We start from the raw sequence: 14022 nt of genomic DNA, 5'->3' as shown, positions 1-14022 counted from the left end.
CCAGACGGGCTTGAAATAACACAGGCCGCGTGAAAGATGTTTTATTTGCATTACGGATAGCGCGTGCAGCTTAGCAAGCGCCAAGTGCTACCAGCACCCAACGCGATGCGATTGGGGTCTTCCCTACGGCAGCACCCTGGTGCCAGCCACCGATATGACTGTTTATTAGCTCAGCAGGGCAAGGTCGCTTATGCACATTGCCTGTAATCCCGCTTAAATCGCTTCCTTCCCTAAAGGATGCAGATGCGATGAAAAAGCCTGCCCGGGAACCTCATTTTTCTCACTGGGACTGCGGTTTCTCACTGCGCGTTGCAGCCAAAAACATTAGGAATCTGGTGTGATGAGAGAGAGAGAATTGACTATTCGCAGAACCTCATAATAGCTCTTTGATTGAAAAATTTTTTCGGTGTATTAAATAACATAGCCGAGGCAAGAGGCGTCTTTTTAAAATACACATAAGGCAAGTAGGGAAGACTAGGCGTAGCAGTCTATTGTAGAAACTGCAAATGTCCGCTTTTCCCGTTATTCAGACGCCCAAGCCGTTCTGTTGGATTGTAGCTGCTTTTCACACGCGTAAAAGTAATTTGCTTTTGTATCAGGTTTAGTTTATCTGCACAGATCCGTGTGAAAAGCAAATAATGGATTATTCCTTTGAGGAAATGTCATTTCCTTTCTTTTTTTTTCCCCTCCTTTCTCTTTTTTCCTTCTACTTATACATTTTAAAAGCATGGTATTTTGATTTTTTTCCTCTTAAAACTATGATATTTTAAAGGTTTTTCTCAGATTGCTATTACTTCTGTGAGGTCCTCATCGGTTTCCCTCAAGTTGGACCACCTGGTAGACGTAGTATCTTTGGTGACTTTGGCAAGTCTAAGAAATAGTCTGGGTTTTAATCTTTTGCCCCCTAAAAGTCCAGTTACTGAGCTCTTTTGAAAAGCGACGGTGTTTTGGAGCCAGCGCAGATCAGCACGGCACCTGGGCAATGCTTGGACTACCCTGGCGCTCCGGTGCTGCGGGAAAACCAGCTCCGAAATGAGGCCATGTATCGCTTGAAAATGCGGTTTTAATGATTTGGATGGCATTATTTCCAGCGATCTTTCTGGATTATACAATGCAGAAAGGCACAAGCAGATGTTGGCACAGATTACTGCGTGGTTGAATTTATTTATTTATTTTTGCTGTAGGTCCGTAATTTTTGCTGGAAGGTTTTTTTTTCCCTGTCAGAGGAAAGAGTTCGTTATCCTTCAGCGTGGCAGATCGGTAACCAGAACTGGTTTAATAAAGCACAAATTAGCAGCTCTGTTTTGCTTTAAGCTGTGCTAAACCTCAGAGGAACCTAAAACTAAAGCTCTTGTGCTCCGGCCAGATAGGCTGGGTTTGTGGTCAAGGCAGGCTTAGGCACGCACTGGGTTAGCACAGTGAATTCCCGAAGGATGAAGACCGTGTGGCACGTGCACGGCCAAAAAATCAGATATTTGTGCCTTATGGCAGCAAGCAGGCATAGAAAAGGTTGCATTGGTCTGCAATGCAAAGTTTTGCGTTGTCTAGAAGATGTTTTTGCTGCACCGTTGCATCTATTCGCGTGAGTTTACAGATTTGCAGGGGATTGGGAGTAATTAAAATATGTAAATGTAAGCACGTGAAGTGGGAAAAGCAAGCTATGGTATGGCCAAAATCTGCAGTACTGAAGCACGCTGTTGTTATTCGTGCCTTTTTCTGTATTTGAAAAATTACCTGAAGGTCCTTCGTCATTATTTCCCCCAAAGAGCTTCCTTCCTGAAGCAAGCCGCAGCAGCCCTTTTACTCGCATGCCTGTTCCACTGGCCCTAATTCCTCGTGTACAGGTGATGGGAATCTTCTACATGGAAGCAAATTTTAGCTCAAAGTTAAATCAAGGTTCAGTCAAAAAAAAAAAAAAAAAAGGAAATGCAAAACCAATAAAGGTAGATTTAAAAAAAAAATTACACAAAATCCCTTGGTTTATGCCAGGTTCATCCTTTTCTTACCAGATGTGCCATTATTTTGGAGGTATTGGTTTTTACGGTGTTATCAGTGCACTTGTTTTAGGTGCTGCTTTATCTCTAAAACACAGCAAACTCTATGAGATGCGATAGGTGCCGAAGATTTCCTCCCAGTGACGCACCCGTGCTTTTATTTCCCCGTTTCAGGTAACACAGCCAAGGTGTTCATTGAAGTGCAGGATGAGAACGACCATGCCCCTGTCTTTACCAAAAAACTGTACATTGGAGGAGTGTCTGAAGACGCGAGAATGTTTTCTTCCGTGCTCAAAGTTAAGGTGAGAATGACATTTTTGAAATATATGGTTGAAAAAAAAAAAGGAAGAATTCAAGATAATATATAGGATATAATTAACATTACATATGGGATATAATTAGCATCAGAGAAGAAGATAGGTTAGAATAAAAGCTCTTTGTTTTCTATGAAATGCTCTGTGATGTAGGCTGTTGTGCTAGGTAGCCCTTCCCAAAATAAGCCCAGAGATGCTAGAAAGGTGGGAAATAGTTTCACGTTGACTACGGGAAAGAAGCCACCGTAGCTCACATTTTGAGTAGGTTTGCTTCCTAACGCTGTATGAACTATGAAGACTCGGTTCAATGTAAGCCAAGCAAAAAACAGTCGTCTAGAACGTGCAGTGCTTGTGCTTATTCTAAAGATTCGTTTCTGCCCAAATGAAGAAATTACCAAGTGAGTTATGGAATAGCATTGTGTGTTAGAAATAATACCTTGAGAAAAACATCTGCAAAATTTAAGTTGCGGGAAATCAGAGCGTAATTTATTATTCTAAGCTTTTTCAGCAGGCAGTGGTACTAGCCTTTTTTTCTGTCCTTCAGAATAAAAAGGAATTCTTCTGTTAGTGAAAGGCAATATTCATTTCAATTAGTGTTAACAAGTATTAATAAAATGAATGGCTCTTCTTGAGGAGTTCAGGTGATAAGAATTTAAGGAGTACTTTTTTCCAAGTTGAAACTTTTAAGAACATTAATGAAGTGTGCACATTACTTGCATTATAGACAATATTTAAATTTCCATGCTAATGGGGAAACTAGGGGCTCAGTAAGAGTTGTAAACACGCTTGCTTTCGTCTTCTGTGCTCATTAATAGTTGCTGAAGTTCTTAAATGAAATCTGAGTAGTTCTGAGAAGGAACTGATAGATTTTCTGTGCATGTTCTCAGTGTATCCTCAGGTGTTTATTTTAAACTGAAGTGTAAAATCATTGTTACCAAAAAAGTAATGGACTCTGAACTGAGCCGGTGTTTTCCTTGTATTAAACAAAATCCAGCATTCTCGCGGTGCAGCAGTGACTCTGTTAATTAACTCTTGGCTTCTTTGGTTCTTCTTTTTATCTGTAAATGACAGATTCTGCTTGAAAACCTGAAGGTCAAAGACTGCTATTTGTAATGGTTTCATAGCGGATGCTTTGCGTAGTCAGGTCACAGGAAAGGCATTTACTGTGCTGTCGGTATTGCAGAGCCGGCTGTCAAGGTTTGGTTCTCCAAGTGAGGCGGGATGCTTGAGAAATTGCACAGGAGAGGGGAGAAACCAAAGTCTGTAGAAGAGTAGGGCGTATTAAGAGAGAAAAGAGGACAACCCAATTCAGGGAAAAGAAAATAAGGACAAAACAGCACTTTATCAGAGACGAGGTATGGATCCGTCTCCTACTTTGGTATCGCAAGAAGGCAACTCATGTTAACTGCGCTATATTTCTCATGACTCTTGCATCCTCAACTGGGTGACTCTTGCATACCGTAAAGATGGAATAGATCACGGAAAGAAATGTTGAAGTGACCAGTGAAGATATTTCATGTTCAGTGAACACCTGGATTTACTTTCTTGAGTGAAAATAATAATTTAGGACAAAGTTCTCCTTTTTTTGAAGTGATCGACTTGTCCAAGCGTTGGAAGCAGTAACAAGGAGGGCAACCACTTGGCCCTCTTCTATTTGATTGCGTTCATATAGTAGCCAAAAGATTTGTAAAACACAACAGTGTCCTGATGGAGAAATGAAGATGATGAAGGAAACTTGCATTTTCTCTCACATGGAGCTGGAACCTAGCTCCAAAATACTCTAAATTAGGAAGTTAAAAATCTAGAGGTATTAATAATTAAATGATCAGATTTTTACAGAGCGTAAAGCAGGGGAAAGGCAGAAATTGCTGGAGAGACAAGGGAAGATATGAACATAATCGATGACCTTGTGGCCTGAAAAATCAGTCAAAATGAGTCACATTCATTGCATATCTCTGGAAGGGATTTTGGGAGCCAGCCGAGTCCCAGAAACTCCTGGGCTGGGAGACCTGGAAGAACTGGCAGAGATTTTCTCTGGGGACTTGACTTAGACAAACTAAGGCCACAGAGAGTGATTTTGCTTGCTTGCTTCTTTTTAATGTGAAATAAAGTAGAATAGGGGAGAGAGAGAACGAAACAGCATATATGCAATGATTGTGGATGTAGAAAGAAGAGGAGGACGTTGAGAAGCAAGGATCAGTGTGGAGAAAGGACGACCGGAAATACGGGAGCTCTTCCAAAGTGGATGTTGCCTGCTCAGAGCTTGAACAAGGGAGAAACTGAGCTCCAGGGATATGGACCCAAGAGGAGGTACCAAGGAGGTAACCAAGAGGACCCCAAAGCTCTGCAGCTCTCCATCAGTCAAATCTACCCATGCTACCCTCCCCTGCTTTGAAACTGCTAAAACACGGCGATTTTTGAAATACAAGAATGGATGTGCCTGCCACGATAACAGAAGGAAACCTTTCTCTAGCTCAGTATGGTGCTCTGTTGAAGTCATCTAAGAAGACAACAGAATGGGACATCTCTAGCCAGAGACTTAGAGAAATAGGAAGAGATTTTACAAATATATCTGAGGAAAAGGAGTACTTGGGTAAAAGTGGAGTCATTAATTGAATGAAACCAAAGGTCAGAAATTAGGGGTGATGCGGATGGGCAACACTTGCAGCACAAGTCCCATGTTTGCCGTGGTGAAGGGCCTTTTGGCAGGCTGGTTGGAAGCCCTGATATTGAAAGCATGTGCTGGCTCCTTTAGTGAGAAAGGCCTTTCTCTGGTGTGGTGGAAGATGTTGTCCATCAGACCTCCTCCAAAAAAGTTCTCAGTTTCAAAGCAGGGCTCCGGCTCCCTCTGGTTTGCTTCTGGCTGGTCGGTGATGGATTAGGACACCTCAGCCCCCTGTGACCTGACAGGGGACTCGGCAGCGGGTCCTGGAGCACGGGTGGGAGCAGGCTAGCCAGCCTGCCTTCATCTAGGGGAAAGAGGAAAGGCGAGTTGGGTCATCCAAAATGAATTTATTAGCAGGAAGGTGGAGAGCAAATAGCAACTGAAAGTGGAATGACTGGTCCTGTCTTCTGTGAACACATGTCATTACATGGCTGTTTCCAGCCCCTTTAATTTCTCCTGCTGCGTATGTAATGATGTGGTAGGTACCAAGGATCAATTTGATGGTATAATTTGTGAAGCATGAATGCAGCAAATGATGCCTCAGTGTACTCCTCACTCGCAGCCAGGTTTTGCACAGGTCATCTGTGATTCTGGGGACCTTTCTGGGGTTTCGTTACAGCCCAGCACGTGCCGGAGATCTATATGGAAGTATGTTGATTTGGAGGAGAACTCTGGAGGAGAATGTTCAATGATTGCCATCACGGACGTCCCCTCAGCAATTCAGAATATTTTGATTTTGTGAATCTTTCAGTTTTCTTTGGTAGCCCTACAGTTTTGACAGCCGCAATGAGTTGTAACGTGATGGGCGATAACTGAAGTAGGTAGCTGTAGAGAGGTTTTTATGCTGCTCTTTAAGCCATTGCCTTGAAAATAAGAGTCAGATTTACCGCAAGGTGATGATAGTTTGCAAGCAGGCTTGTGTCATCCGGTCGCTCCTGGTGGAACAACCGCAAGAAAACACCGACGGACGGACGGGTTATTAGCAGCTAGTTTGAATGGCGGATGTCTAGACATTGATGTGGCTCCTGCGGTTAGCTGTGATTTAGAGTATGTCTGCTTTTATTTGCCATTGCTGTAATTAAATTAGTTAGGCATAATAATCACAGTGGCAGGCGCTTGCCGGCAGTTATCGCTTAGCGGTAGTTTACGCTAATATAATTATCCCCCTTTATCAAACGGGAGATGGAAAAGATGGGCTGAGAGGAGCGAGTCGGGAAAGATGGACGTGCAGGTGGTTTTCGGTGCAGTCACTAAGGAGGTCCAAAAAGTGTTTTACCATCTTGGTGGAAATTCCGTGTCTTTATTTTAGACGTGTTGTGGGTTACACCAAGCGCGAGAGAAATAGTGTTGTGTGTTTCTAAAACGTCCGTAGTTCTGCAAAAGCTTGAAAAGAAAAATAATCGGGGAGAGCTGCCGCTCTCACCCCTCTCAGACTGGGGGTAGGTCTCCAGCTCCGTCAGGTTTTGGCATTTAATTAGCTATTCACAACATTATTGACACGTGAGAATGGCTCGTTCTCCATGTGTGTAATTGATATAAAATTAAGACGACAAGCCTTACTGCCCCGCACAAACAGTACACCTCTCATGTTAAAAAAACCAACAAAAAAAGACAATTTGTTCCTCTTTAACTGTGCTTCATGATTTGCCGTAGTCATTAATTTTAATATAGCAATTGGTGTAAATCACTTTGAGAAAAATTTATCACAAATGTGCCGCTACTGAACATTTGTGTGTTCAGTTGCTTAAGTCATTCTGTTCTCTGCGTGGCTTGAGCAAAGTTCTGCTTTCTTTTCCATCAAAGCACGGTTGCGTTTCTCTTCTCGAAAAATATTCTATGATCCCCCCCGGTCTTGGCAGAAGTAACGACAGAGAGAACCTAGCGGGTAACACTAGGAATAAAAAATAAACCAACTGCCATGGGTCAAATGCAACAAAAAAAAATTGCAGGGAAAGCAGCAAACTAGTGCTGAGTACATAATCTTACAAACAAATAGAATTTAGAGGCAAAAAGGCCAATCAAATATTGGATAAACACGTCTCTCATCGTCAAAACAGTTAGGTATGTGACTAAGGCAAATGCCACAGATTGCTTCTCCCCGGTCTGAGAGTTGCAGCAATTCTGCTGGGAGCAGAAAGCATTCTCTTACATATATTCATTGGAAGATAATGTCTTTTTTTGGAGAATTAGGGTAAAACGATGTTTTCTCCAGATTTTTAGGACAATTGCTATAAATTAAAAAAAAAAACTGTTGTCAAGTTTTTATCTTTTTCTTTAAAAAAAATCAGATTCATTTAGAGCAACTCGCATGGCAGATCGCTAACCAAATTAATTGTAATTAAAAGTGACTTTATTTAATAATGAGCTTTAATATTCTTCCGAGTTCAAGCTCCTTTTTTTTTCAAAGTGAGTGTCCTACGAAAGCAGATCTGTACAAGAATGTATTTATTTAAATGGCCCTTTTTAACTGAGCCTTAAGTCCTTGAGGTCTTAAAGACCGTGTGTATATTGCTAATAGCTCACTAGGAAACGTGGCGCTGCGATAAATTCCGTTTTTCTTGCAGTGACGGCTGAGGCCCATTCTCCCATCTCAAATGGACAAACGACTTCCCCCAGCCGTCTTTTTCTGTAAATAATTCTGCACAATATTCTTTCCTTCTTCCTCCTCTCTTCTGCTGTTTTATCGTCCTTTGCAGAATGCTTTCAATTTAGTTTTTCCATCAGCCTCCACTTTTTCCCCAAAGTCTATCAAAGATGTACAGCGAATGGATGAGATCTCTTGAGTCCAGGTCGGTGATTTGATGCAAGACCACGGGGTTTAAGCAAAAGAAGCTTTTTAAGTGCTCTCTGGGAATTTCTGGAGGATAATTTGAGCTGGACTCCGACACCTCTGAGTAATCCTAAAAATAATATTCCCGTACTAACAGGCTAGTTCCAGTTTTCTGAAAAATACAAAAAAAACCTCCTATGAGAAGCTCCCTTTCTTCTTCTCTATAAGCATGATTTGTCAAAACCCAAAGGATTGCACTGATTTTCAACCACGCGCGTATCCTAATTTGGGAGCCTTGATAAGGGATCAAACCGCTTTCTGAACAAGAATTGCCCGCTCTCTCCTGAAACGAGGGCACCTGGGAACCGTGGTGGTAGGACAGCCGTAGGACGTCTCGGTGGCCGCTTTTCCGCCTTCCTTTTTCGCTCCGAAAATGTTGCAGCTGGACCTGCGGGGACGAGACAGCGGGAACGGCAGTCTTGCAGAATGGCTTGAATTACCGTTCCGTGCGTGTGCCTGGAGCAGAGTTTCGGGGGTCGGGCAGAACGGATGGGGATTGCTGCTATAATAACCTTTTCTGTTTTCTCCTTTTTTCTGTGATTCTCTTTTTTTCCAGGGTTTTCGACATACCTAAGAGCCCGTTGCTGAGATTCAAGGCCGTTGCATGCTTTCCGTTATGAACATGTTAATGAAAAACAAACGCAGTACTCATGACTTTCGCAGTTTGAGGTTTTCTTTGCATTTTCATTATATTAAACTTAGGGTTTTTTGCTTAGCCACAGGCATTTTCATATACGTCCCAGTTTTCTCCTCAGAATTAGGACCAGGCTTCCTTTAGCGCATACGCAACATTTTCAGTCTGCTTTATGAAAGCAAAACCAAAAACCACATTATCTTTAGGGAGATTACTAGAGGGCATTCACTTTTCACTCTGTAATGGTGTTATTAGCCTTTTCTTTTTAAACATTTTCTTTTACAGTATTCATCTCTCTGCTTTTGTTTGTTGAAGTGCATTTAAATGACCAAATATCAGAGGTCCTAATTCTAATAAAGCAGTTGAGGCTTTTTTTTTTCCTCTGCATTTCTCCTTAGCTTCTGGGGTATTTTTGTACTGAAAATCTTTGCAGAAAAGGAAGCCGGCCCCAGAATAAATGCCTGTGAATCGAAGCCCCTCGAAGTCATTCACCCAAATTTGATATAAATGACTCTAGTATGAAGCCAGCTGAGGTTGATGATAATAGAAACAGCGGAGTCTGTAATGCAGTTATATATCTTGAAGGAAACTTGATTCTTGCGGTCGATCAAATTTTCTTTTCAGACCTTTTTTGTATTTTGTGTCCCATCCTGATATGCTTCCTCATGTAACCTGTTCCTTTCTTCTTCTTTGAATATTGCAATATTCACCGGCAAAATAAAGCAGTCGTTTTATGCTACAGCTTCTTTTCCCTAATGGCACAGAGGAGAACACAAATTACTGTGTACTTAAACGTAATCCTTGAAAGGAATTTATCTAAGCTGTTGCGCAATATACTTATCTAAAGCAATTTATAAAACAAATATGTAAAATTCCTGGGGATGGATATATAAATGATATGTACGGAGAGTATACTGGGATTGTTTTTTTGCCTGGGCACATTTATCCATATTAAGCCTCCAGTTATTTTCTACTCCTGTCTGTAACCTCTGGATTTTTTTTTTTTTTTTTTTTTGGCATTCCCGTTTTCCTTGGGATGACGTGTAAATCTTCACAGCGGTAAACTCGGCAGAGACATCAGTGAGACTGACTCACAGGCGCCTGGAGGGGCAGCTGTCTGCTGCGAAACACAAATTTCTCTTTTCTCATTTTGCTTTTGCATGGGCGCAAGAGAACTTTGCTCCTTGTACAAAGGAACTGCTTTGCCAGTCGCTATCTTTTATTCGTTAAAATATGATTTATGAATCATAGAGAATAATCTGTAGGGGGAAAGCATGCTTAGGAGAGGTAAAAACCTACTTTGAGGCGTACTCGCGGTAACAGCGGCATGCCCTCAAATGTGCACATCTGCTATAACATCTGGCCTCCATCAGGAAGCCGCTTGCCCCGCTAAGAGTAGTAATATAATAATTTCAAGCACACAGGTAATTTCTTTCTAAGAACACATCCCTAGATAGTATCTCGGCTTGCTAAATTTTTTACTAGAAAAAGCAGAGCTTTTGGTTTCCTTTTGCATGGATCGTTGCTGGTTATGCCTGAAAGAGAAGATGCATTAGCTGTTATTCTGTGGAATAATTTAGCGTAGTGGCCAGATTTCCACCGGGAGAAACGCAGCGTAAGGCAAGACCACGTGTCAATAACTCTTTTAATATTCTTCGTGAACTTGCCGGTGGGCTGACGGGTCCGGTGGTGGCTTGTTTGTGATGAGCACGAGAAATGTCACCCAAACAACAGCTACTATTGAAGATCCATCAGATGACGACAGGTTTCATCATTATCAGCATGAGCTAAGTTCAAACTAGCTGCTGAGAGTTAAACCCAATGGTAATTTTAAATGTTTTCTAGCCTCCCGGGTGGGGACACTCTTAATCATGAGCCTGAGGATGCTAACGGGGCTTAGAAAATGGACATGGGTGTTTTGGTTTTCTTTTTATTTCCTAGCTTAGTGCCGCGAAACAGATGGCCAATTCCACTGTTTCCAATCGGTTGCTGGCATGTAAAATAGCTTTGAGGACAGGATCATTTTTTGCCGGTAGGGACTTGCAGATTGTTGAAATTTGTTTGGTTCTGAAGCCACATCTGCCCTCGTACCGGTTTTGAAGTGCTAGTGGGTTTGCTTTGTGGTTTACCGAACGTTAAGGCAGCAAGTTTGTTGTTTTCTGCTTTCTTCACTTTTTTTCCCCCCCTCATTTCTTCGCTGCAGTACTCTTCTCCACTGCTGCCCATCTCCAGCACCTCTGAACTCACCGTCGTCGGCTTGATTTTGCAGTGGAAGCTTGTAGCCCTGCATCTCTCTGCATCATTTTGGACTTAGATGATCTCCAGAGGTCCCTTCCAACCTCAACCATTCTGTGATCTCCTGGCATCCCCTCCTCAAACTTACCCTCCTTCACAGCCCTCTTTCCCCAAAACTCCTCGACTGTGAGATAGCTCGACTTTTCCAATGTCTCGCTGCAAGTTGTGCTGGTGGATATATACAGCCCAACACCACCTCCTCTTCCTCCGCGTGAGGAAGATGAGCGGCTGGGTGAGGGCTGGAGGCACGCGTATTCCCAGCACAGGGCTGAGCCAGTCGCTCACCGGCTCCGGCGAAACCCCATCCGCGTGGCCGCAGAGCCGCTTGGCTCCATGTCGGCTGGATTTGGCCCGGTAACTTAAAATCATAAATATTTATCAGTACTCAATCATAAGAGGATTTAGGAGACGTCTGCCTGTGCATTTCTTGCGCGCAACAAGAGAAAGATGTACTGCTGCAAGATTAAGATTAAGTATAGCTCTTTCTCTCTTTGACAGTCATAACCCAACTTTTGAGATGTCGTCTATCTCTTCCTAATGAAGTGTCAAAAATATTTACCTTCAGGACAAATCGCAAGAATAGCAAACATCCTTAGTCTGGGCTGAAGGAAGTCGGTACCTTGTGTCAACAGCTCGCAAGCTCTCTCTGGTGGCCCTGCCAAGGCGAACGTTGCACCGAGTGTCATTGAGTTTGATCAAAGTACGAGTAGTGATGAAAAGGGGCAAGCTTAAAATATTGGAAATTGGTCTCTCATGGACTGCCCAAGTTTTGCTTTTGCACCTGGCTTTGCTCACCTGGGTGCAGAGGATTTTTGAGATGAGAATAGCCTGAATTTTAACACTGCTGAGGCCATCTCTCTCTCTGGAGTACCAGTGAGCTCTCTGAACTTCTGAAAATTAACTCGTAGCCTATCGGCCAGCTTTGGGCAGCTGAACTGCAGGATTTTAGAGGCTGTATGCCCAAGATCTGAAAACTCGTGTTTCACTGAAGTTTCGTTCGTTAAACTCAGCTGCAAGACATATCACAGAGTTACTTCTAAGCAATTAGACTAGTGCTGTGACATTTTGTTCGGAAAGACTGAAGTTATTTAACGTCTGTGGCTGCAACGCTGATGTTGTACATGTGTTCCTCCCTGCTCTTTCAGAATTGCCCGGTTTGGGCAATTTAGGTCTTCTGCGTCACCCTAATTTGGATCCAATTTTTTTTTTTTGACCTTAGCATACTTAAGAGTGTAAAACACTGAAAATGGAATTGGTTTCTGTTGTCATTAAAACCAACCACTATTAAAAATCCTATCTCTCTGGCAAGGTGGAATTTGCTGGCGCGAAGAAATGGCAGGCTCACGGCCCGACTAAACCAACCCAATAAATCCCTTTTAACAAAGAAATTGGCTTTTTATCGGAAGGGCGTAACGCACATCTCGCAGGGCACCTCCAGGTTGCCGTTAGCAGGGAGCCGCTGTAAATCTGGTCTTGCTGGGTTGAAGACCCAGCAGGAGCCAAATGAGAGCTCGGATTAGATGGCAGTCTCCTACCTGCTGCTACGCTCGGAGCTGTGACCGTGTCTCTGGTGCCAAAATACATGCCATGTGGTGTTAGAAGAATTAAGGTTGTTGTGTTTTGTTTTATTTATTTTTTTAGCCCTATAACCATCATGCAAAGTTATGTGCAGATAGTGTTTTATGCCAAATTGGTCTTGTCCATATTGCTCATTGCTTTAAAATGAGCTATGCTGCCCGAGCTGTGCTTGGCTGGTCTTAGATGCGGGCACAAAGCGTTTTTTTTTTAATGTGAGGCAATTAGATGATGATTTTAACAAAGTTAGCTACTCAGTATGGCCGTGAAATTTTTTTGTAAGAGGTTTTTTGTTTTGGTTTTTTTTCCTTGTTTCTTGGGCAGCTCATATATGCTCTTCACTATGGATGAATGAGCGGTGATGTTTTGGGGTGGTATTTACCCGGGCTGGTTGCGTAGCCGGAGGGAAGGAGCTCACCGTTATCTTTACCTGTTGGCTGATACGAGGAGGTGAATTCCAGAAAACCCTTTACCCTTCCCCGTCTTTCCAAGAAGTGTTAAATAAAGGGGTTGAGATCATCCTTGAGGTGGTAATCTTGATTTTAAAGGGCAGGAAAGGGAACTATGTAGCCAAAGCACTTCAACACATTTTATATTTACGCTTTTTCTAGCCAGGGTGGATAGAGCTTTGTCAGTTTAGAGGAAAGCAAAATATTTAAAATGGTCCTCGCTTCCTTTATAAGCACTTTTCTCTCTTTGACCGCGGCCCAGCAGCCAGCATCGTGGTGGGAGCTCTTCCTCTTCTGGGCAGCTCTACAGCCCATTTCCAGGCCCTGTGAAAGCACCCGTGCTACCTCCAGCTACGCCAGCCCAGATATTACAGTTTAAGTGGCGTATGGTTATATCTGTTCCATCTGGTCTGACAGCAGCCGGAGTAGCTTGGAGCTTTGAGTACCTGGATCCTTCATCTGGCACAGGTGTCTCCTGATGGCATTGCGCTGTGCTGCGGGGATCTGCTTCTTCTATCTTCTCACCACCATCTCCATTCTCAGATAATTTCTAGGGAATAAAATAGGAGTTGGTAGAAGTTTCCACCTTATAGGTCTTGTTCACTGATGGCGAGAAAGCGATTAATGGTGATTGCTGGCCACCTATCAAAAGCTGAAGGACCTTGCACAGATAATGCTTTTTAGACAGCTGGTGGAGTATCACCATCAACAACTCTTGATGCTGCCCCAAGACCCGACTAGATTTTGATTGTTGTTTTTCTTTTGAAATCTGTGATGAATTATGAATTTTATGCAACGACCTGAACCTTTCTGCTGATGGTTTGGTTTTTTTCTTCCTAACATTAGCTGAAGACACAGGCCTAAGAAGACATTTGAACACTTTGATCAAAGCCCGCTAAGAGATGCTGAAGTGTCCCAAATGCTGAGTCAGTGCCCAAATAAGTGCCCGATGGAGTGGGCAACGGTGTAGGTGGTAATCGGCCACCGTCCCTCTGCCCCCTTGCTCGAGGGAGCGCACCAGAGCATCGAAAGGGTCCTCCAAAACCCTCGTCTCTGCATATGGGGATTGCTTTTGAACAGAAGCACGATACGTGCAAGGGAATAGGTCTGGAGAGGCAAGAGCGGGGCGAAGCAGAGCTGTCAGGCACAAAGTAGATGAAATAGCTTAGCTCCCAGGGCTGCCTAATTTATGCTAGGACCGTTTTCTCCTTCTGCAGCGACCCAGCGATGGGAGAGCACAAGGACACATGTCCTGTGTCCGCCCAT

At 43.1% G+C, this 14022-nt stretch overlaps 1 protein-coding gene across 1 annotated transcript in view; it reads left to right on the top strand.

The window, feature by feature from the left end:
• LOC106485155 (protocadherin-15-like) overlaps positions 1–14022 on the top strand; it is a 335439-nt gene that overhangs the window by 281558 nt on the left and 39859 nt on the right. Inside the window, exon 27 of the mRNA XM_067299667.1 lies at positions 2169–2296. Within this exon, the coding sequence (XP_067155768.1) occupies positions 2169–2296 (128 nt within the window). The remainder of the gene's footprint in view (positions 1–2168; positions 2297–14022) is intronic.

The sequence above is a fragment of the Apteryx mantelli genome, chromosome 7 (assembly GCF_036417845.1).
Source record: "Apteryx mantelli isolate bAptMan1 chromosome 7, bAptMan1.hap1, whole genome shotgun sequence".
Classification (NCBI taxonomy): domain Eukaryota; kingdom Metazoa; phylum Chordata; class Aves; order Apterygiformes; family Apterygidae; genus Apteryx; species Apteryx mantelli.
Note: the sequence above shows the minus strand (reverse complement) of the source record. Positions and strands in the feature narration are given on the sequence as shown.